This window comes from Pelodiscus sinensis, chromosome 9, assembly GCF_049634645.1.
Source record: "Pelodiscus sinensis isolate JC-2024 chromosome 9, ASM4963464v1, whole genome shotgun sequence".
Taxonomy (NCBI): domain Eukaryota; kingdom Metazoa; phylum Chordata; order Testudines; family Trionychidae; genus Pelodiscus; species Pelodiscus sinensis.
In genome coordinates, this window is record NC_134719.1 from 49,807,572 (window position 1) to 49,831,624 (window position 24,053).

Consider the following 24,053-nt stretch of genomic DNA (forward strand, 5'->3'; position numbering starts at 1 on the left):
CCACAAGATATCACAATATAGCAATGATGCTGAAACGTATTCTATGCTACCTTTACTAATCCTGTATTGTTTTCCCCCAACCTACTCTAACTTCAGTCAGCAAGTAATTTTATTAAAAAAAAAAAACTTCAGAGAGCATGTGTTAAGAGTTTATAAACTTTACTCATCACTGTTCAATATATAGCGCATCAAGGGAAGAACTAAGAGATGCAATTTTTTTCTGCACAAGACTGGTGTGGGCATTCTGTCAGAAAATGGAGGAGACATTGTCAATACAAAACTGCAAATGGGTTTAACTTTCCAGAAAGGAGGAGACTATTACTTAAGACTTGTCTGTACCTAATATGAAAGTTTGGCTCTACCAATCAACAACTGCAGGTACGTGAGGAGTGAAAATAACTCATGTCACTGAAAGCTGCTCTTATTAAAATTATGTTTTTATGATAATGTTGTTCATGATTTAAACTATGCCTTAAGTTGTTAACCAAGTAACTCCTGAGGAACAGTTTATTATTTATAGGCAGGGCTCAACAAATTATACAATCTACTCGCCCGTGGCAAGCAGATTGTAACCTGGAAGAGCCGGGTTCGGGCGATCAGCAGGGCTCACTGCGGTTCGGCGAGCCCTGTTTATAGGTATGCTAGTTAATGCCATAGTAACTGTTTTTCCTAATTTCCTGAAAATACTAACATGAACATATATTCACAGTTATAAAGCATGCACCCTCCAGTGTTATCTAGGAACAATGTTCCATCCAGAGTCTACTTACCGCGGCACGCCGAACATAAACAGGATGTGAAAGGTGCACATTATTCAGCAGGAACAAAATAGAGTCCAAAGTGTAGTATTCCCTCGGCTGGCCTTCCTTCCCTGTCCTATAACATAAAGAAACAGATTTTATTTGCAACCATATTTCCTTGCGCATGTACTTCTCATTAATCTCATGTTACATCAAGTCAGTTTCCAAAAAAAAAAAAAAAAAAATTTAAAAAAAAAATTGAAAAGCCGTTGATCAAATTTGTCAACATGGGTAAAATAAATATTTCATCAACTGTTACCAACATATTTACAGACTCTTTTATAGGTATAACTTTTCATAAAGGATGTTATACAAATCCCACTATTTTTTTCTCCAAAACATTTTCTTAAATGAACAGAAATTATCCACCACAGGCTAATTAGTACATTAACAGTGCACTTCTTGGGCTGTTAAAGTCCTTTGGCCCCATGTTTTACAATGCATCTTGGTGGTAATGCAATGAAGTATACTATCACCTCAATAAACCATGTGAGGGTGTACAACTGAATACTAGGGATGTTACATATCAGGTAACTGAATAGTTGAGTAACCACATCTTATTGGTCACTCGACTACTCTATAGACCCCGGGGGCAGAGGCAGCAGCCAGTGCAATCCGGCCCCACTCCCGGGAAGCCCCCTGCCACCGCACTGTGTAAGAGGCAGTAGCGTGTCGTGCCAGGTAGGAGCTGGTCCATGAGGGGAGCTAGTTTAAAACCAGCTCCCTGCCACCCTGCACTGCTACCTTGGATACAGAGGCAGCAGCGCGAGGCGGCAGCAAACTCTGTCCGCCCAGGGTGTCGGAGGGGGGATCCGAGCTCCCCATGGTGCTGCTGCAGGAGACTGTGGTGTCAGCAGGCTGCCACAAAGCAGCCTTGGTCCACAGCAGCCCGGGCTGGCTGCAGACAGAAAGTAGTCTGGCAGCGGCCCCTGTCCACAGAAGCTCAGACTCCCTGCAGACAGGGACTGCTGCTGCAAAGCAGCCCCTGTCCACAGAAAGCATGGACCGGCTGCAGGCAGATGCTGCTTCATGACCGCTTCCCCTGCCTCCCTCCCCTCATGCTGCTGCCTCTCAGAGACAGCAGGGTGGAGGGCAGAGGAGGCAGCAGTGAGTAGCCAGTGCTAGAGGAGAACTGGCTTTTAAGCCGGCTCTCCCCACCACTGGATCCTACCTCCCCTCTCCACATGCTGCCTTTGTATCAGAGTCAGCAACAGGGGGAGGGGAAGATAAAAGTAGTCAACAAGAGTAACCAATAAGCTTAGTCTTAAGGATGTTAAAATGCAATTTATCTGACTAACTGTAAAGTCAATGCAGTTGTATCAACTATACAGTTAGTCGATAAGCACCTCTGCAGAGCCACAGCGGGGGTAGCGCCAGGAGCTGACTCAAGCCAGGACTGAACAGTCCTGGCTGGTGCCAGCTCTGGAGCCATCCATGCTGCGGCTCTGCATTTTAAATGAAGTAAGAGCTGCTGGGGACTTGCTGCTCGGTCCCAATTCCCACTGAGTCCAGCAGCCCCTGTTTGCAGTGGACAGCCCTGTCTGCTGCAAACAGAGACTGGGGCCGAAGCTCTGGCCACTGCAAACAAAGACTGTCCGGCACCAGCCCCTCACAGTGGACAGGGCTGGCTGCCGCGAACAGGCAGCAATAGCCCCTGTCTGCAGGTGGGGGCAGCTCCCCGCTAGGAACCATGCAGACAGGGGTTGCTTCACAGCAGCATCCCCTATCATTCCCCCCCACCTCTCCCCTCCCCACCTGACTCTTAAGAGGTAGCCAGCATCCCACAGATGGTGCTAGGGGGGCCCAGAGACAGTGTTGGGGGGAGCTGGCTTTTAAGCCAGCTCTCCCCCCCCCCCCACCCGAGCACCAGTTCCTGTCCCCCTCTTGCTGCCTCTCAGAGGCAGCATGGGGGAGGGTACACACTAGGGATGTTAAATATTGGTTAATTGAATAATCGAGCAACTTTTGTGAATTCTTATCGGTTAGTTGACTATTCTATAGTCCTCAAGGGCGGGGCCAACAGCAGTGCAGGGTGTCAGGCAGGAGCTTGTCCATGAGGGGAACCAGTTTTAAAAACTGGCTCCCCCCGTTGTTCTGGCTGCCCAGTGCTGCTGCCTCTGATAAAGAGGCAGCAGTGTGGGGTGGCAGCAGCCCCTGTCAAGGGTGGGGGCTAAGCTCCTGGACCCAGCATGAGCTGGAACTGAGCCAGACTGTCTGCCTGGCTCCTAATACACTTTAAATGCAGAGCCGCAGCAGGAGTAGGTTCTGGATCTGGTGTGAGCCAGAACTGAGCTGGGCTGCTGGCCAGCCTGCTAAAAAACGTACTGGCAAGGAGGCAGGGGAAGGGAAATGTGTGTAGTCTATAGCATTAATCTATAAGCTTTCCTGATCCGTCAATCAACTATACTATTACATCCCTAATGCAGACAGCACAGGCCAAGTGGAGACTGCTTGAGTCCCTGCTTGCCCCATGCTCTCTGCAGCACTTCTGCTTTTGAAATGTATAAAAGAGACCTGTGGGGCTCTTGTACATTTCAAAAACAGAAGCATCTGCAGTGGGAACCAGCGCAGGGAACTGTTTCCCGCTGTGCCTCTGCCTCTCCTGCCCTCCGCAGCAAAAGGCAGCAAGGGCTGGGGGGCGGGAAGCAACTAGTTGCTTTTACTAGTCACTTACATCCCTATGACACACACCTACAGGCTGAATCTGGGAATCTCTGCTCCAGCAACTTACATGGTCCAGAAAGACCATGGATATTGCTGGACCAAAGGGCATCAGACAGCCTCAAGGGGCAGGGCTGGGCTGGTTGTGGGGAACAAGGGGCCTGTGTTGCTGGGAGCAGCAGGGCCAGCATCCAGGAGCATAGCCCCAGCCAGGGTCAGGACACTGAGGAGCATAGTCTTGGCTCTGGGCAGGAAGTACAGTCCCTGCAGGGCTGGGGGCAGCAGGCCTGTGGAGGGGAGCAGGGCCAACAGCCAAGAAGAGCCTTGACTTCCCCGGCCTAAAAAACTCTGTCGTTCAAAGCCACTCAGGTGCCGAGGGTGGCAGATCAGGGAGGTCCCACCTGCACTAAATACTGGACTGAAAGCACACACAGTTTACAGAGTCAAGCATTAACAACTACGAACAGGAACTAGATTCCTTCCAGTGACTTACATAACCTAGTCTGAATCTTATTACTAATGTTCTAAGCCAAATAGATCCAACTCCCCAACAAAACGGAGGTATATTATATGAATATTATGTAGTCTAAATGAAGACTTGAAAGATTTACTACCAAGACCGATATAAAAGAAAAAAAGACCACCCACCAAGAATGTCTAAAATTAGCATCCAACCCTCAACACTGCTAATAAAAATAGGTAGTGACACAAGGATAATCCTGGGCTCCTGCTCAAAGCACCTTCTTCTTATCTAATACCCCTAGTCGTTCTTTTGGTTCCCAAAAGATATTATTTCCAATCAACCAAAGAGACTTGACTCTCCATTTCATACACCCGGAGCATTTTGTCCACAGCTCTTCTTCTCTCAGTCCCACAACTGCAGCAAAGAGTAGAACTCGTTTAAAAATTGTATTGAAGATCATGTTAAAAAATGTACATAGTACACAGGTTGAGAACGTTTCTGTACATCTGGGTGTCATGCTTGATTAGCTACAAATAAAATTTTGCTTAAGAGTCATACAATACATATAGTATATAATCATAATAACCAAGATACAGGTGTGCAAGTTTAACACTACTGTTTGGATATTAATTATTCAAATCAGTCCTGGGTCTGATGCTACTCACATAATATCAGAAATGACTTGGATACTGGAGTAAGGGTATGATTACAAAACCTGTGGATGACACCAGCCTCAGAGTTTTAAGACACTTTAGACAACAAGATTAGAATTCAAAGCTACCTTGGCAAATTGAAGAACTGATCTGAATTTAACGAGATTAAATTTAATACAAAATAAGTGTGAAGTAAGGATGTTAAATATCAGTTAATTCAATAGTCGAGTAACCTCATGAATTCTTATCGGTTAGTCAACTACTCCATATCCCCGGGGACGGGGCTAGCAGCCAGTGCACTTCTGAAGAGTCCCCCTGATACTTTGCATGGAGTTCCAGGTGAGAGGTGGTCTGCAAGGAGAGCCAGTTTAAAAACCAGCTCCCCCGTGACCCTGTGCTGCTGCCTCTAAGACAGAGGCAGCAGCACAGGATGGCAGCAGCCCCTGTCCAGGGACAGGGGAGGGAAATGCGTGTAGTCTACAGCATTAACCTATAAGCTTTTGCTTATACGCTAATCAATTAATCGACTACACTATTACATCCCTAGTGTGAAGTACTAGGAGGAAAAAATGAAATACACAATTACAAAATGGGAAATGACTGGTTAGGAAGTTGTACTTCTGAAAATGGTTCAAGTGGACCACAAGTAGAAAGAGAATCAACAATGTGATACAGCTGTTGAAAAGGCTAATAACATGATGGGGCATAGTAACACAAATACTGTGGCCAGGTCTATACTAGACTCGGAAGGTCCATTTAAGGCATGCAATAGTTGGAGTAAACATTCCTTAAGTCGAGCTTGGTGCCGTCTCCACAGTGGGAGTTCAACGGAAGCAAACATTCCTATTGGCTTCCCTTGCTCCTTGTGAGGAGGAGGAGTGTCGAAGCCCGCAGGAGGCACTCTAAGCATTCGATTTAGCGGGTCCTTACTCGATCCACTAAATCAAATGCCAGAAGATTGCTCTGGCGCCGCAAGTGGAGACGAGGGATGCGAACATGTAACCATGTACATAGTTAAACGATGAGCTTGGGCTCTCCAATTAGCGTTCACAGTTACAAACAGGTTCCCAGTACGCACTGGGAGCCAACTTAAAAGCCAGCTGTCCGCATACAACCGCTGCTGCGTAGCAGTCTACTCCCTTCCTGCCCTGCTGTCTCTGTATCAGAGGCAGCAGCATGGGGCAGCAGAAAGGAGTTAGGGATGTTAAAATGTGTTTAAGTAATCATGTAACCGCTGAAAAATCTCAGCGGTTATACAGTTACATGAAGGCAGCAGGCAGCTCCCTGGCATTCACACAGGGAGCCAGCTTAAAAGCATACCGGGAGCCTGCATGTAACTGAACATTAACCAATATGCTCAGGCTCATCAGTTAACCATGTACACAGTTATGCTTTCATATCCCTAACAGAGGCAGCAGCATGGGAACCCAGGAGAGGCAATGGGATGGAGGGTGCAGGACAGGGGACAGGAGGGAGCCGGTATGCACAGGAAAGCAACTGCCAGACAGAATGTAACTGCTGAAATTTAACATCCCTAATGGAGACGTAGCCTGTATATAAGAGGGGTAACTGTCCTTCTCTCTTTGGCTCTGGCAAGGCCTCAGCTGGAGTACTACATCCAGTTTTGTGTGCCACACAAAGACTGGACTGGGGAACATTTTCCTATGCTGGGGAATATTTTCCACTGACCCCCAGAAAAAAAAAATCAGTTGTAAGCCACGCACATCTCTGTGGAGGAGGAGGAAGAGGCTTGGGCCAAAAACAAGGAATTTTTTAGTCCAAGCTGTGGCACAGGACTAAGGTGAGTTCTCTGACTGAATGCAGGCTCTGGAGTGGGGTTGTTGATGAGAGGTTTGGGCTGCAGGAATATTGGGGTTGGGGTGCATGGTCTGGGTAGGAGTTATGATGCTAGAGCAGGGAGTAGGGGTGCAGACTCTAGGAAACAGTTTGGGTGCAGAAGGAGGCTCAAGAGGGCTGGCGCAGTGGGCTGAGATGGAGTTAGGGAAGAGGGGGTTCTAACCTGGGTTGGGGCAGTGTTCCCTCTAAACTATGCTGCTGCACAGCTGCCTAATAAGCCTCACTCAAGGCCAGATTAAGAAAGAGGCTTTAGGAGACTGTAGCCCAGGAACCCGCAACTTCCTAACCTGAGCCCACAGTTGCACTCCAAAAGCCCATGGACCCAGCCTGGATCCCTCTCCTGTACCCCAAATGCCTAATCTCCAGCCCCACCCCAGAGTCTACACCCCAAGCTAAATCCCACATCCTACCCAATCCTGAGCCCCTCCGACACTCCAAATCCCACAGACTGTCCATAGGCAGAATGAATTTTGTTTAGTGCACCAATATGGAGGTAATTTGTCATACATCATCTCCATATTGGTGCATGTAACAAATCATTCAACAAATGGACATCATAAATTAGAAGGAACACTAGTCCGGAGTTCAGGTTGGACAAACTAAAGAGAGTTTAAAGAAAATGACACAAGTTTTCAAAAATGTGACTTGTGAGGAAAAGTTTAAAAACTGGCTGAAGCCGGGCTTGATAAGTCTCCAAATATATTAAGATCTGTTATAGAGAGAACTGTGATCAATTGTTTTCCAGGTCACTGAAAGTAATAAAAGTAGTAATGGACCTAACCTTTAGCAAAAGAAATGTAGGTTAGATAGGCAGATAAACCTTCTAACTATATGAAAAATTAAAAACTGAGTCAGGCTTCTAAAGGAGGTTGCAGAACCCACATTATTCAGGGCTTCTATAAACAGGTTGGACAAACACCTATTAGGGATGGTCTAGACTTACTTGGTCCTGCCTCAGAACCTGGAACAAGACTAGATGACCTCTCAAGGACCCTTCCAGCCCTACATTTCTATGCTGTTAGTGTTATATACTGTCAGTAGTGTTACTGTCACAGACTGTCATAGCCTTGTTAAATTTTACTGGCTGCTTTCCAGGAAAACTCTGAGCAGGAGACACCCCCAAACTGTCTCCTTGTTTGCTCAAGACACCACTACAAATTTAATATCTGAAAAGATGTCTAAAGCAACCACTCTTTCCCTTAACTAGGAATTATCTATTTTAGGAGAATTTATGAGGGAGGGAGGGAGCGAGGAGGGGGGAGAGAGAGAGAGAGAGAGAGAAAGTGCAACTCAAGCAGATTTTTTAACACATTAAAAGAAGGATAATAAATTTCAATCGGTTACACGTTTAAATGCTCTGCAGGCTGCCAGACCTGCGGATTCCTGACCATGGCCAGGAGATTAACTGATAAGATAATGCTTACCCATTAATCTGTTAAACTCTTATATCCCTAGCTTAAAGCAAGGGCCCACAAAGTGAGGTGTGCACTGACTACATATAACATTGACTGTGAAAGTCGTGCACTCCTTCTGCATCCAATCAAAGCAGTGCTATGATTCTGTCACCCCCCTCCCTCCCTGAATTCTAGGTATGTAAAAGTAGTTTTTCTAACTGCACTATCCTGGGAGACTGTTTTCGTTTCAACAGTCTGAAGGAAGACCGCTCATGTGGCCCACTCACTAGCCTGTGTTGCCCACCATTGCACTATGATGGTTACTTTTGAATTCTGAAAGTTTGGGCCACCACTATTAGAGAATTCTTGACCTCTAGTCATGTAGCTGACAAATTTAATGTTCTTTCCCTAATTCAGAAGATCTTTACTTCCCCTTTCCCTTCGTATGGAGCTCCCTTTGATCTCCAGCTCGGCAAACTAATTTGGTTAAAAAGCTGGCAAATTAAATGCTATGTTTAACTGATTAACCCTAAAGCAGGCCCCTCCATCTGCAGCATGCAAGTGGCCCACCCAGATTAGAGCAGCCCCTCTCCTGCAGCCGTGTAGTATTGTCAGGCTACAAAATGTTCTAACATTTTGATAACACTTTTAAAAACAGACACACGCTGTATCTGGGGAGTTATTTGAATTGTGAACACACTTGTTTACAATAGGTTATCTCCTAGAAAAGTTGACAGACTATTTTAGTCTTACAGCAAGGAGAACGCTCCACTAAGGATAGATCTATATGGCCTAATAAATTGCAGTGATGCCCCCAAAACTGAGCAAAGATCCAGGGGTGATCATTTTCTCTCTGGATCCAACTGCACATACCACACAAGGAGAAGAGGAGAGTCTGGAAACAAAGTCTCATGAAAAGGTAACTAACAAAATGAGCAAAGAATACAGAAACCTTAGGGTTATTTCCTCCTACTGAAAGGAAGTAACAAGCATCTTAGAAGCTGTTTTATTACCAATCTTCTAGTTAAGTCAGAAAAAGACAACGCTCGGGCCAGCCACCAGCCCTCATCTATAACGTGCCCTCATTAGTGCAGATGTGTAAAACCCGAACACCCGAAATGGACATAACTCTCTGGCTAACTCCCCTGGCAGTTTTCCTCCCGGAGGCTAGATCGGCTCTCTCCGGCTGGCTGAATCTCCGAGCTGGAAAAGCCGAGTGAGTTGAAATGAGGGGGACAGACCAGCGAGAGGCGCGACCCTCCGCGAAGAGGTACAGCCACACGCCCACCCCAGCCGGGACACCCTCCTCCCTGCACCAGAAAACAAGGGGCCGCGTCCAGCTGCGGGCCCCCGGGAGCTGCAGGAGAAACTACAAACAAACAAACCAGCCGCGGCCGGCGGGGGGAGGCCGGCGGGCTCCGGCACATAGCAGAGCCCGCCGCGCAGACGGGACCCCCGAAGGGCCGCCTCCCCCGCCCCCACTCACGCCTCCCCGCTCAGCGGTAGCAACTTCGGGCAGCTTCCACCCCCTGCCCGCAGGCGGGGCCCCTGCCGCGGCCGCGCGACTCACCCCCAGATGACATAGTTGGTCTTGACATTCTTGGGCCAGGAGAACTCGCCGAAGATCACCTCGTCCCCCTTCACCACGATCTCCTTCTTCTGCGTGTTGTACTGCCGCAGCACGCTCAGCACGTCCGCCATCTTCGCGCCGGCCGCCGCCGCTCCGCCCGGCTCGGCCCCTCAGCCAGCCGCGCGAGGACCCCGCCGCCACCGCCAGGGCCCCTCCGGGCTGCCCTTGCCGAACGCCTGCGCGCAGCCGCCCCGAAGGCCTGTATGCCCCGCCCCCGCCGCGCGCAGCCTGTGGCGAGGGTGACCCTCGGCGTCTGGTCGGGCCTAGTCTGCTCCGCCCCCGCTTCTTTAAGCCCCGTCCCGCGTGGCCTGAGCCGCGGCAGATCTGGCACTTGCCGCGAGTCCTCTGGGCAGCGGCTCTGATCATTGGGCGAGTGAGTGGAGCGATAGCCCAGTGTGCCCGGGGCGGGGCGGGGCGGTGGGAGCAGGAGGAGCCGGGCCCAGCTCAGTGAGGTGGGAGGGCTCAGGAGGTTCTGTGAGCGCAGGCGTGGGGCTCAGGCAATGCGGGGCGCGGTCCCGGGTGGAGCAGGGCTCAGGTGAGCAGCCACGCCAAGTGGCTTGGGACTGCCCAGGTGCGTGGTGATGCCAGGTGGCTCAGGCAATATGGCTCGGGCTATGCACTCCCTGCCTCTGCCCGTCCTCTAAGCCCCGCCACAGGTGTTGCCCTCCCTCTGCTCCCCCCCCCTTCATCCCCCATATGGCATCTCCATCTCTAGGGGTTTTTAAGTCTTGGCTTGACAAAGCCCTGGCTGGGATGATTTGGTTGGGGTTGGTCCTGCTTTGGGTAGGGGGCTGGACTCAGTGACCTCCTGAGGTCTCTTCCAGACCTAGGATTCAAAAATCATGACTCAGCCTCACCAAAAATCCATGAGATTGGCTTTAACATTTCTAGGTGATGTAAAAATAATAGCTATTTATTTGCCTTCTGCATTCTGAGTCTTTCAGGTGCATTGTGATCACCTTTGCAGCTTTCTTCACAGCCACAAGGGCTAGAAACTTATTTTTTCTTTAAGATTAAAGGCTGAAATCTCATATCCACTTGACTGAAGGAACTGGGGTGTTAAGGAGACAAATAATTAGCATGAGACTCATGATAGAAGGGAACACTTCACAGCCCCATGGGCCTGCACAGCATAGGGTTACCACTTTCAAATATTAACAAAAAGTGTTCCATAATCACCATCACAAAGCAAAGCTGTCATAATCCTAACTACAAGGTAACTCTGCACCCCATCCCCCTTCAACAGCCATGTATAATATGTAGAGAGATAATACATATAAATAAGACTGTTTTCAATTATATCAAACAGGCATTGGTTTTATCATCACATTTTGCCAACTAGCCTTTGTAGTTTCAATTAGCAAGTTGTCACTGAATGTGCAGTTTCTGATGCAAGCTTTTTGGGGAGGATTCAGTAGGGTCACATGACCCATTATAGGGCTCTTCCATTATTATGCCTTGCACATCTCCTCATTCTCACTTTCTCATGTTACTATAACCCTCTCACATACATATGTGCGGCACACTTGGATGTTGGTGAGCAGAAAGCTGCTGTACTCAGGGCCATTCGTACACATATGCTAAATACGCAACTTCATAGGGCACCAGAAAATGGGTGGCATCATTGGGTTTAATATCCATTCTACCCACCTCTTCCTATTCTTGATCTGTGGCTCTGAGTCTCCTTCCAGAGAAGATATACTTAACTTAAAAGTGAAAAGGCTTGCCAGACTTATTAGCAGAATATTGAACCTTTGAAAGAGCCATTCAAGTGGTAATGAAACCATTTAGTAGGCATATATTGTCAGTTTCTGAATGTACTGTGTTAGACTTGGCCATGTCTACGTTACAAGATAAGGTTGAATTTATTAAGGTTGATTTCTTACCACCTGATTTTGTAAAGTCGAAGATCCATGTACCCACTGTGTGCAAGAATTCAATATATTTAAAAGTAGCATGTCCCCATTAGGAAGACTGTCATTGACTTTGAGAGTGATACACTTTGGGTAGCTATCCCACAGTGCCTGTGCCATTTCACAGTCTGAGTTATGCTCCCAGTGCACTCTGGATCAAAACTGTGTAGCAGGTGGTTCTGGGTTCATGTTAGCAGCCTCTCATAATGCACTCATCTGCTTACTCCCCTCCCTTGCTTGAGATCAATAGGAAGCAGGAAGTGGGGGGGCAGAGGCTGGAGCCATGCTGGCAGCAGCTAATAGCTTCCTCTCCTTCCTCCAGGTTGCTACGTTAGATATCAGTCTCTCTCTGAATCACACAGAGCAACAGGGAGCACATGCTGACTAAATGTGGCCAGAAACCTGGGCCTTATGCTGTCATACTTTATACTGCAATGATGCCAAACCATTTTCTGGTGGCTTGGCATGGGAACATATCCTACTGTCAGGAGCAGCCCTAGACAGCAACTGGTGCCCTACGTGAAGTGTGCGATTGGCTCACAATCAGCGCGCGATCGGCGCCCCCGCCTCCAGAGCCCTCAACAGCCATTTATCTTGATGCCCTAGGCGACTGCCTAGTTCGCCTGTATTGACGGGCCACCACTGCCTACTGTGGAGGACAGGATAAGGCAGTCCTCGGAAACCTTGTGAGAAGGATCAAATATTTCCCGTGGAGAAAAACAGGGAGGAGTCCTGTTCCATTTCCAGACAATTTAAACAGACTCTTCTAGGCTCCCTACGCTATGCCACACATCACACCCATTACCTTAACTCTCTTGTAGCAAGAAAAAAATGTGAAGATACCAGAAATGCCCAAATGTGAGATGTCCTGGAAGGAGGGGATTGTGTTTGAGGTTATAAAAAATTTTTCTCTCATATCACCGACAGGCTAGCTAATCTCCTCCTCCTCCTCCTCCAGCACCAAACTGTCCTCCACACTGCTGCCCCGAGTGTCTTGGAAGGATTCTATGGTCTGTGTGACAGATTATGTCTGGGCGCGAGCTCCCACCCCTGCATTAGGGTGGGGCCCAGCGAGTCCACCGTCTTGAAACCCGGGGTCTGGCAGTTAGACAGGCACGAGCTCTCCAACTCACCTCCTTTTGGGGTTGAGCGGGGCCCAGTGAGCCCTGCGGTCAAGGAATCACATGGTCCTTCAACCCCCTACCGGGGCCAGCTGTCTATAATTACATCTCACTGGGGCGGCTGCCCTCATGACCTCAAGTAGGATTATGCATTTGCTATGCGAGGTAATAAGGTGGGGTTAGGGGAACCCGGGCCCGCCCCCTCCACCAGGTCCCAGCCCGGGGCCCTATGGGGTTCGGGTACTACCTTTACTCAGCTGACGGTGTCCCACCCCGTAACACATCAGCACACGGGCGCCAAAAGAGCGCCTTGTACGCCGGGACTTACCATTCCAATGCGAGCCCTGGTTTTCCGGGGTCCCAGCCTCCTGACTCCAACAGGGGGGAAGGAATTGCTTCCCCGCGGTCCTCCCCCAGGTTCTGCCTCCTGGGCGGCTTTTGAACCTCCCGCCGGAGGTCACGTCACTCTGTGCAGTTTGTCAGGCCGAAGGGGGTGGGGTTATGTCCCCGGTCTGGGGTGCCACGGACTGCCCCCCACCACTGACTGCCACTGTCTCCTGAGGTGCGGGAGTCCCGCCCCCCATGGGGTTCGGCGCAGGCTGCTTGGCCGCGCCCTGCCGCCGGGGCCGGAATCAGCACCCGGCTGGTTTCAGTGTGGGCCTTCACTGGCCCGTAACACACCTCCCGCCTTGGAGGCTCTTGGCACTCCCCCTCGTCGCTGTCCCATATTCTTGAAAAAAGTGTGCATTCTGGTGCCTATTGCCGGGGCGGTAGCTTACCTCTAAGTCACATGGCTGCAAGGCTAAATACCATCCCATAATATGCATGTGTGTGTCTTTCATAGAGTTGAGCCAGACTAACGGGGCTTGGTCTGCTATTAATTGGAATTTACTTCCCCATAAATAGTACCATAGGAACTCCACTGCCCATTTTACAGCTAATGCTTCTTTCTCCACCGTAGCGTAATTTTGCTCCCGGGGCAGGAGTTTCCGGCTCACATATAGAAGTGGGTGTTCAGCCCCTTGGTGTTCCTGCGCCAGCACCACTCCTAGTCCTACTTGGGAAGCGTCTGTGTAAAGAAGAAAAGGTTTTTCAAACTCCGGCTGTATTAATACCGGCGCACTAGACAAGTGTTTTTTTAATGTCTCAAAGGCCTGTTCTACTTGCGGGGTCCATTGCACCCGTGTGAGTTTTGTGTTTTGTGGTTTTTGTGAGCTTTGTCAGTGGTGCCGCTGTTGTGGCAAAGGCGGGGATGAATCTCTTATAATAGTGGCCAGTCCTAGGAACTCTCACCTGCTTCTTTGACTTCAGGGCTGTGTATATTTTCTAGGGCCTGCATTTTACTCACCAGGGGTTTCAACTCTCTCCTCCCCCCATGCCCCACGGTGTACCCCAAGTACGATACCTCTGTTTTGGCTAGGTGGCACTTCTTTGGGTTCGCCGTCAGGCCCACTTTTCCCAGAGCTGCCAGTATGGTTTCAACATGGCGTAGGTGGTCTGCCCAGCTGCTGCTGTAGATGATGATGCTGTAGATGGCGGCAAAGGCTCAGTACGGGGCCAGCAGCTGGTCCATCACTCGCTGGGAGGTGGCCACTGCCCCATGGAAACTGAAGGACATCATCCTGAACTGGAATAGCCCGAACAGGGTGGAAAACGCTGTTTTATCTCTGACTTCTGGCTCCAGGGGGATTTGCCAGAACCCCTTTGTTAGGTCGAGGGTGGATAAATACTTGGCGTGTCCTAACTGATCCAGGAACTCATCAACGTGAGGCATCGGATAGGCATCGAAACGAGATATAGCATTAACTCACTGAAAGTCGATGTAACGCTGAGTGGTTCCATCAGGGCACCAGGACAATGGGGCTACACCACTCGCTTTGCAATTCCTCGATCACGCCCCTTTGTCGCATCAGCTGTACTTCGTCTCATACCGTCTTCCACATTTTACGTGGCAGGGGTCGAAGTGGCTCTTGTACCATCTGGCCCACTTCGGTGATTATCCAGTGGCACCCCAAAGATGTGCGGCCCGGTCTTGTTGTGAGCACCGCTCCGTATCGGCGAAGGAGGCTCTTAAGTTGTTGCAATTGGATGGCCGTCAGCTTGTCACTCAGATTGACCTCTGCCTCCTCTTGGCAGTCGCCTCCCCATGGTCCCAGCTCGTCTTCGGCGGGTACTGGCATTATCAACAGGTTCTCTGAGGTGACCCACTTCTTTAGGAGGTTCACATTGAAGATCTGTTTATCTTTCCTTCATCCTGATAGGCGGATTTTGTAATCCATGGCCCCCACCCACCAGATCACTTCATAGGGCCCTTGCCGTTTGGCCATTTACTTGGAGCCGGGTGTGGGAAGGAGGAGCAGTACCCAGTCTCCCAGATGAAATTCCCACATCTGCGCTGCTGTCATAGTATCACGCTTGTCTTTCTTGGCCCCTTGTCAAATTCAAATGGGCATACTCCCCCAGCCATTTTAGTTTCTCTTTCAACCACAGTATATACTGGGCCATCCCTTGATTTGCCATGGGCTGTTCCTCCCAGTCCTCCTTTAGGAGGTCCAGGATTCCTCTCGGCCGCCGACCATATAGTAATTCAAACGGCGAGAATCCCGTCGTTGATTGCGGTACCTCGCGAATAGCGAACAATAGGGCGGGGAGCAGGCTGTCCCATCCCTTGAGGTCGTCTCGCACAAACCTTCGAAGCATCTCTTTCAAGGTCTTGTTGAACCGTTCCACCAACCCATCGGTTTGCGGGTGGTAAAGGGAGGTTCGAATCTGCTTGATCTTTAGCATTCGACACAATTCTTTCATTACTCACGAGGTGACGTTTGTCCCCTGGTCCGTCAGGATTTCTTTCGGCAGCCCCACCCTCAAGATGATCTTCACCAGTTCCCTGGCTATGGTGGGCGCCTTGGTATTCCGGAGGGCCACTGCCTCAGGATACCGGATATACTGGTGGCCCATGCGAGATGTTTCCGGGGGACCAACCAAATCTAGGGCTATGCATTCAAATGGAGTTTCTATGACTGGGAGGGGAATAAAGGGTGCTCATGCCATGCCTGCTGGTGCCGCCCTCTGACACTCTGGGCAGGAGGCGCAAAAATTGTGTACCGCTTTATAGATCCCCGGCCAAAAAAATCTTTGGGTTATCCTAGCCAACGTTTTCTCCCTGCCCAAATGTCCCGCCCAGGGGTTGGCGTGGGCGAGGTGTAACACCGCCCACCAGAGCCAAGAAGGGACTACTAATTGTTGTTTCTCACCCACCCTCTCCAATTCCTGGACTACCCGGTACAAGCGGTCATTTTGTACCTTGAAATATGGTCCCTGGCACGGGCGTTAGGGTTCCTCTCCAGTTTTGTCGTTGGTCGAGGCTTGGTCCCAGGCATTCCGGAGCATCGGGTCTTCCCTCTGCTCTCTAATGAAGTCGGCACTCCATCCTATCTCCGCCTCCTCACGCTCATTTCCCCATGCAGTACCGGTGTTGCAGTCCCTGGGGCTGCCTCCCCCTGGTGCCAGGAACCCCTCTAGCGCTGGTGAGCCTAGAACTTCATTCTCGTGGGGGGCGTTCCTCACCCCTGTTTGCAACAACTGGGTGAATCTTGGCCAATCTGTCCGTAGCAACACCGGATACGGCAGGGCAGGGACCTTCCTCACCCTCCACATTTTCTCGCTCCGGTTGTCCAAAAGCCATACTCGCACCAAGGGGTAGGTTCTGACCTCCCTGTGAATGCGGCATATCAACACGGGGTCCCCTTCCTTGCGTCCGATAGGGAGGAGGTCTTCCCGGTCTTCCCAAAGTGACAGCGGACCCTGAATCCACTAAGGCCTGTAGCGCTTCCCCCCCATCTTCACTGTGGTCCTCACTGGGGAGCCTGTCCCCGTCATCCCCCAGGACTCCCGAGGTATAGCCGCCCGGCCGAGGGTGCAGTCCATCAGGGGCAATCCCTTCTGAAATGATCTTCCTGGCCACACTGAAAGCAGGTACCCCAGGTTGGTGCTTTCCTCTCCTCGGCCCCTCCTGTCCAGATTACTTCCACCTCTGTCCCCTCCACCAGCCTTTCGAGCCATACTGGGGCTAATTTATGGCAGCTTCCCTGGCCTCTGCGGGAGCCCCCGAACCTTCCCCTTCCTCCTGTCCCTCTACCGGGACATAGTCCCCCTACCTTCGATCCTGGTCGGGTCACTCTGGGGCTTCTGGCTTCCCCATCCCAGTGCTTCACCACCCTCCTAGTGAAATAATTTTTCCTAATTTTTCCTAATATCCAACCTAGACTTCTCCCACTGTAACTTGAGACCATTGCTCCTTGTTCTGCCATCTGTCACGACTGTGAACAGTGTGTCTCAGTCCTCTTTGGAACCTCCCTTCGGGAAGTTGAAGGCTGCTGTCATATCTCCTCTCACTCTTTTCTTCTGTAGACTAAACAAACCCAAATCCCTCAGTCTTTTCTCATAGGTCATGTGCTCCAGCCTCCTAATCATTTTGGTCACCCTCTGCTGGACCTTCTCTAATGGGTCCACATCCTTTCTATAGTGGGGAGCCCAGAACTGGACACAATACTCCAGATGTGGTCTCACTAGAGAAAAATCAAGGGGAACAATCACTTCTCTGGATAGACTGGCAATGTTCCTCCCAATGCACTCTAATATGCCATTTGCAATCTTGACTACAAGGGCACAGTGATGACTCATATCCAGCTTCTCATCCACTATAATCCCCAGGTCCTTTTCTGCAGAAATGATACAGCAGGGGACCGGATGGCTAAGTAACAATTGTGACAAAGTCCCTTGGTAGCTCCCTGAAGGTTCTGCGCTTCTTGGCAGTTACTTGAGTGCTTCAAAGACTCATGGAGCCCCCTTTGGTGCCCTGGGATTTCCCTAGAGGCAAGGGTTCCCACTTACCGAGTCATTCTCATCAGAGACCAGTCTTTGGAGTTCAGCATTCCTTGCTTTGCTCTATGCACCTTCCAAAAACTCCCCCTCCCCCAGGAGGAATCCTTTTATAGGAACACTGGAGGCCTTAATTAGCAGCAGGTACTTAATTAACCGCAGCTGCAAGCTGCCTCCTAATTAGGCCTCTATTTTCTACCCTGGCTGCTGGGCTGTGTTCAGGTGAGGCTAATTTGGAAACAAGAAAGCATTAACCGGCCTCCCAATATGGCTGCTTTCTATAAGAGTTTTGCAGTTTGCAGGCTGTGGTCTGTCTCACAATGCTTGGGATTCTTCCATTCCAAGTGCAGTACTCTACACTTGTCCTTACTGAACCTCATCAGATTTCTTTTGGCCCAATCCTCTAATCTGTCCAGGTCACTCTGGACCCTATCCCTGCCCTCCAGTGTATCTTCCTCTTCCCCTAGCTTAGTGTCATCTGCAAACTTGCTGAGGGTGCAATCCATCCCCTCATCCAGGACATTAATAAAGATGTTGAACAAAACCCGTTCTACAACAGATCCTTGGAGTACTCCACTAGACCTGACCGAGCCGTTTATTACTACCGTCCGTCTAGCCAGCTTTCTATCCATCTTACAGTCCATTTATCCAATCCATATTCTCTTAACTTTCTGGCAAGAATATTGGGGACACCGTATCAAAAGCTTTGCTAAAGTCAAGGTATATCACATCCACTGACTTTCCCATATCCACAGAGCCAGTTACCACATCATAGAAGCTAATCAGATTGGTCAGGCACGACTTGCCTTTCGTGAATCCATGTTGACTATTCCTGATCACTTTCCCCTCTTCCAAGTGCTTCAAAATGGATTTATTGAGGATTCCCTCCATTATTTTTCCAGGGACTGAGGTAAGGCTGACTGGTCTGTAGTTCCCTGGATTGTCCTTCTTCCCTTTTTTAAAAGATGGGCACTACATTTGTCTTTTTCCAATCATCTGCGATCTCTCCTGATCTCCATGAGTTTTCAAAGGTAATGGCCAAAGACTCCTCAATGACATTTGCCAACTCCCTCAGTATACTCAGATACAAAAATCCATGGGCCCGGATTTAATATATGTTTAGCTTTTCTAAATAGTTCCTAACTTGTTCTTTCCCCACCTCCTTCTGATACTTCATTTCCTAGTGTATTAGTCTGGAAGGTAACCTTGTCTGTGAAGACAGAGGCAAAGAAAGCATTGAGTACTTCAGCTTTTCCCACATCATCTGTCACCTCCTTCATCCAATAAGGGCCCCACACCTTTTCTGATCACCCTTTCTGATTGCTAACATGCCTGTAGAAACCTTTGTTATCCTTCACATCCCTTGCTAGCTGCAATTCCAATTGCTCTTTCACCTTCCTGAAAACTCCCCTGCATTCTCGAGCAATATATTTATACTCCTCCCTAGTCATCCGTCCAAGTTTCCACTTCTTGTGAGCTTCTTTTTTGTGTTGAAGCTCACCAAGGATGTCCCCGGTAAGCCAAGCTGGTTGCCTACCATATTTGCTTTTCTTGCTGCGCATCGGGATGGTTTCTTCCTGTGCCTTTAATAAGGCTTCTTTAAAATACTGCCAGCTGTCCTGGACTCCTTTCTCCTTCATGTAAGCATCCCAGGGAATCCTGGTCATCAGTTCTCTGAGGGAGTCAAAGTCTGCTTTTCTGAACTCCAGAGTATGTATTTTACTGCTCTCCTTTCTTCCTTTGGTCAGGATCCTGAAATCAACTATTTCATAATCACTGCTTTCCAGGTTGTCACCCACCTCTACCTTTCCCTACTAGTTCCTCCCTGTTTGTGAGCAGCAGGTCAAGCTGCGCATGGCCCCTGGTCAGTTCCTTCAGCACTTGTACCAAGAAGTTATTCTACAACATCCTCCAAAAACTTCCTGGATTGTCTATGTACTGCTGTATTGATCTCTGTGACAGGGCGGCAGGGACCGCCGAGGCTAGCCCCGCACCCCGAACTCAGGCACCAGACGGCCCGGGTGCCGCGAGACCTGAGCAGCTTTGCCATACCTGTTCGGCGGCAGCCACCGGCGCAGGCGGCTCCCCGACAGGGGCGCCGGGGGAGGGGCGGTGGGACCGGAATGCATGCAGCATCACAAGGCAGCTCCCAGCCAGGAGCAAGGGAGGAGGAACCGAGACTGGGACCGGGACCAGGTGGCCGAGGGAGGAAGCCGCCCTGGACCAGCCGGGACGGGGAGCGGAGCTGCGCCGCGGGACGGAGTCGCCCCAGGACAAGCCGGGACCAGACCAGACCCGACGGAGCAACAGAGACAGCAGCGAGGGATCGGCTCTCCAGGACAGGGTGAGGATAGCCGCCGGACCTGGCAGGGATGACCGGTGGCCGGACGGAGAGGAGGAAGCAGCCCATGACGGGACCAAGGAGGACCCGGGGACCGGTGAGGCGTGGCAGTAGCCCCTCGGGTTGGGCAGGACGTCCGAGACGCCTGTTCTTAGAGTCCTGGGCTGGGACCTGGAGAGAGGGAGGGCCCAGGTCCCCCTCCGCTCTTAGCCGGCGCTGGAACGACAACTCAGGCTTTTACCGTGGGAAGGACTCAGCAGCCCCCAGAAGGGGAGCCCCCGATGGGATAGCTAAACCCTGAGCAGGGAGTGATGCATGACAGTCTCCCAACAGATGTCAGGGTGATTAAAGTCCCCCATGAGAAACAGGGCCTGAGATCTGGAAGCTTCTCTCAGTTGTCCGAAGAAAGCCTCATCTACTTTATCCATCTGATCCGGCATCTATAGGAGACACCAACCACAATATCACCCCTGTTGTTTCCACCTCTAAACTTAACCCATAGACTCTCAGACTTCTCCTTCGAGTGGTCCCCGTGGGTGCTCCACTCTGGGTGCTGGTGCGTCCTCGCGCCGGAGACTTTTTCTAGCAGTTTCTGCCGCGCCGCGCAGGCACCGTAGCACCCTCTAGTGCCGTTGAAATTGTTGGGCGCCTGCGCGGCGCGGCTCCTCAGTTCCTTCTCTACCGTCCTCGGCAGCAGACGGAGCCAACGGTTCTCCTATCTTCCTGTTTAAAATCAGATAAAAAAGCCTCGTTATCCCTGAGTTTCCTCATAATCCAAGTTTTTTAGCCCTCCTCTCCCTTCCCTGTCAGTTTAAAAAAATATATTTTTTTTTTCCTCGTTGCGCTTGCCGCTTTCCCCGACCCCTCATGCCCGGTTCCCCGGGCTTTAAGAGGTGCGAATTATGTCGGGATGCCAAGCCCACCTCGGACGGGAATTCTAAATGCATTAAGTGCTTAGGAGAGGCACATCAAACTCAAAAGTGCCCCCACTGCTCAAAATTAACGGCGCGGGCACGAAGAGACCGAGCAAACAGACTAAAGACCTTGCTCTATGAGAAGTCTCTTCGCCCATCTTCGCAGGACTCTTTTACAGCCTCAACATCAACTCAGCCAAGCAAGGGTATGGAGAAAAATCCTCCCTCTATCCACTCTGGGGCCGTGACCTAAAAAATGGGTTCAACCCCGAGCCCATCGCGGCCCTCGGCGCCGTTGGCCACACGGGTTAACACCGAGCCCAGGCCAGGAACTTCAGGAATAGCGCTGCGTAAGCCATCGGCACCGCACAAGAGAACTCACCCTGAGCCGTCACCGATATCAACGGCACCGACTGGTTCGGCACCAGAAACTCCCTCGGTGCCGACCGCACCGACAGGCGGCCACAAGGATCGTCTGAAACACCATGGGAGACTGGCGCCGGGCCCAGTGCTGAAGAAGCACTGCACTGACATGCCACCGCCTGTCACCTCGGCACCTGAGCGGCTCCCGGCACCATCATCCCTGCCACTGTCAGGACCGACCCCGGCGCCACCTACACCACACCGTGCGGCACCGACCGCAACACACGAACGGCGCCGATCTCGGACCCAGAGCCGTACATCCTCGGCGCCGCCTTCTCCGGGTTCTTCCATCCATTCAAGGAGGTCCCAACACTCTTCGGTCGTCTCTTGATCCCCCAGTGAGATCGGCACCGATTCTAGGAGCAGATTCTCCTCCTAGCACTCTAGTCCAGAGCATAGACCTCCCTCTTGGCAGCCTGTGATGGTCCAGTATGCACACCCTCCTCCTCCACACCCATGGTATGCCCAACAATACGCCTACCCACCATTACCATACGCCAACCCATGGCAACCCTGGGAGCGACGTTCGAAAAAGGACCACCATTGAGCGCCTTCGACCATTTCTAGACCTCCTCCTCCCGATACTCCTGCCGCCACCGAAGTGCTTTCTGTCACCGAGCCAAACTCCCCGACCCAGTCAGAAGCACACGATTCGCTCTCTGAGGGAAAAACTAGATCGCCGCCTAACTTCTCATCCTCATCACCGGACGAAGCGGTCACACCAGAAGCTCCACCATCCGGGGATGATATTAGGAAATTTCAAGACCTTTTTAAAAGGGTGGCCGTAGCTCAACAAAGAGATCTCCAGGAGGTGCAGGAGAAACAATATTTCCTTCTCCGCACTCTACAACCTACAACTACCTCCAGATTAGCTCTCCCCATGGACGAGGCTATTATGAACCCGTCCGATAACATCTGGCAAACTCCAGCATCCATCACCCCAACAAACAAAAGAGTAGATCACAAATATTTTATTGCGCCAAAAAATATGGACTTTCTCTTTACGCATCCACCCCCGAATTCCCTGGTGGTGGATTCGGTTCGACACAAGGGCAAACAACCCAATCTCAGGTCCACCCCACAGGATAAAGACCATAAAAAGGTGGACATTATGGGGCGTAAAGTCTACTCATCAGCCACGTTACTCTTGAGAGTTGCAAATTACACAGCTATGCTAGCAGACTACGATCATTCCAACTACTCAAAATTACAGGATCTGCTCCAACATCTACCAGAGCACAAAAGGCCAAGCTTGCTTAACATCGTGCAAGAGGGTCATAACATCGCTCGTACAGCCCTACAGTCCTCCATGGACGTGGCGGACACTGCAGCTCGAGTGACAGCCTCTGCAGTGGTCCTCCGCAGAGCATCCTGGCTACAGGCATCAGGCGTACCCAGAGATCTGCAGCAAAAGGTGGAGGATCTACCTTTCGATCGAGCCATCCTTTTTGCTGCAAAGACGGATGAAGTACTTCACTCAATGAAGGACTCTCGCACGACTCTCAGAACTCTGGGAATGTACACTCCCCCGTTCAAGAGAACGAGATATCAGCAATACCAACGCCAGAGAGACACCTTCTGGCAGCAACCCAGAACTGACTTCTGCCCGAGACAAAGACCGCAGAGGCATAGACCCCAAAGGCAACACCAACAACGCATCACAACCCACCCGCCAGCAACCAAACAACAGGTTTGAAGATCAGATCAAGAGCCGCATAGCCAATCCACCATTATCACCAACCAACACCGTTCAATTCCATCAACCCCTCCGGACCTTTTTCCATCAATGGTCTCTCATCACTTCGGACAAGTGGGTTTTGGAACTGATCCAGTTCGGTTATTTGATCCCATTTATCTCCATCCCTCCTACCCACCCTCCTACCCTGTCCCTTTTCAGGGACCCATCTCACGAGGCTGTTCTCCAACAGGAGGTGTCATGTCTTTTCCAACTCGGCGCAGTAGAACAAGTACCTCCTCAATTCCACGGCCGCGGTTTTTATTCAATCTACTTCTTAACCCAGAAGAAGACGGGAGGATGGCGTCCCATCTTAGACCTCAGACGCCTCAACAAGCACGTGGCATACCACCGCTTCAAGATGGTTACTCTAGCAACAATCATCCCCGCTCTCAATCAAGGAGATTGGCTATCGGCTCTCGACCTCCAGGATGCCTACTTTCACATTATGATTCATCCAGCACACAAACTTTTTTACGGTTTACGGTGGGTGATCAATACTACCAATACCGGGTACTTCCGTTCGGCCTATCAACTGCCCCAAGAGTTTTTTCAAAGACCTTAGCAGTGGTAATGGCATCACTGCGCCGACGAGGGACCATAATATTCCCATACCTGGACGACTGCCTTATAAAAGGTTCGTCTTTCCACGAAACCAAAACCATGATGGACAACACAGTAGCCCTTCTACTCAGCCTCGGTTTTCACATAAACTATACAAAGTCCACCTTACTCCCGACTCAGAGGCTAGAGTTTATAGGAGCTCTCATCGACACAACTACGGCGAGAGCTATGCTTCCCGACCACAGATTTGCCACCATTCGGGAATTGATCTCGTCGGTGCAATGAACTCCAACCATGACGGTCAGACACTGTCTCAAGATCCTTGGCCATATGGCCTCCACAACCTATGTCATCATCTTAGCCAGGCTCCATATGAGAGCACTTCAGTCATGGCTCGCAACAGTTTACAAGCCCTCCAGAGACCAACTCTCCAAGCTCGTTGCTATCCCACCACGTATCCTCAGTTCCTTGCTTTGGTGGACAATTCCACACAACATGCTGCAGGGCGTTCCTTTTCAACGTCCTCCTCCCGTACTCACAGTTGTAGCAGATGCCTCCCTTATGGGTTGGGGGGCCCATCTAGGAAACATCACAGCCCAAGGGAAATGGTCTTTCACGGAGCAAACCTTCCATAGGTTTCTGAGGACAGGACAAGGAGTAATGGGCTTAAAGTGCAGCAGGGGAGGTTTAGATTGGACATTAG

At 50.5% G+C, this 24,053-nt stretch overlaps 1 protein-coding gene across 1 annotated transcript in view; it reads right to left on the reverse strand.

Annotated features, from left to right (window-relative positions):
- Positions 1–9,743, reverse strand: part of CDC73 (cell division cycle 73) — a 164,960-nt gene extending 155,217 nt beyond the window's left edge. The window contains exons 1-2 of the mRNA XM_075936731.1: positions 9,399–9,743; positions 771–876 (exon numbers count right to left, since the gene is read on the reverse strand). Coding sequence (XP_075792846.1) covers positions 771–876; positions 9,399–9,529 — 237 coding nt within the window. The 5' untranslated portion in view covers positions 9,530–9,743. The remainder of the gene's footprint in view (positions 1–770; positions 877–9,398) is intronic.
- Positions 9,744–24,053: the final 14,310 nt, after the last annotated feature.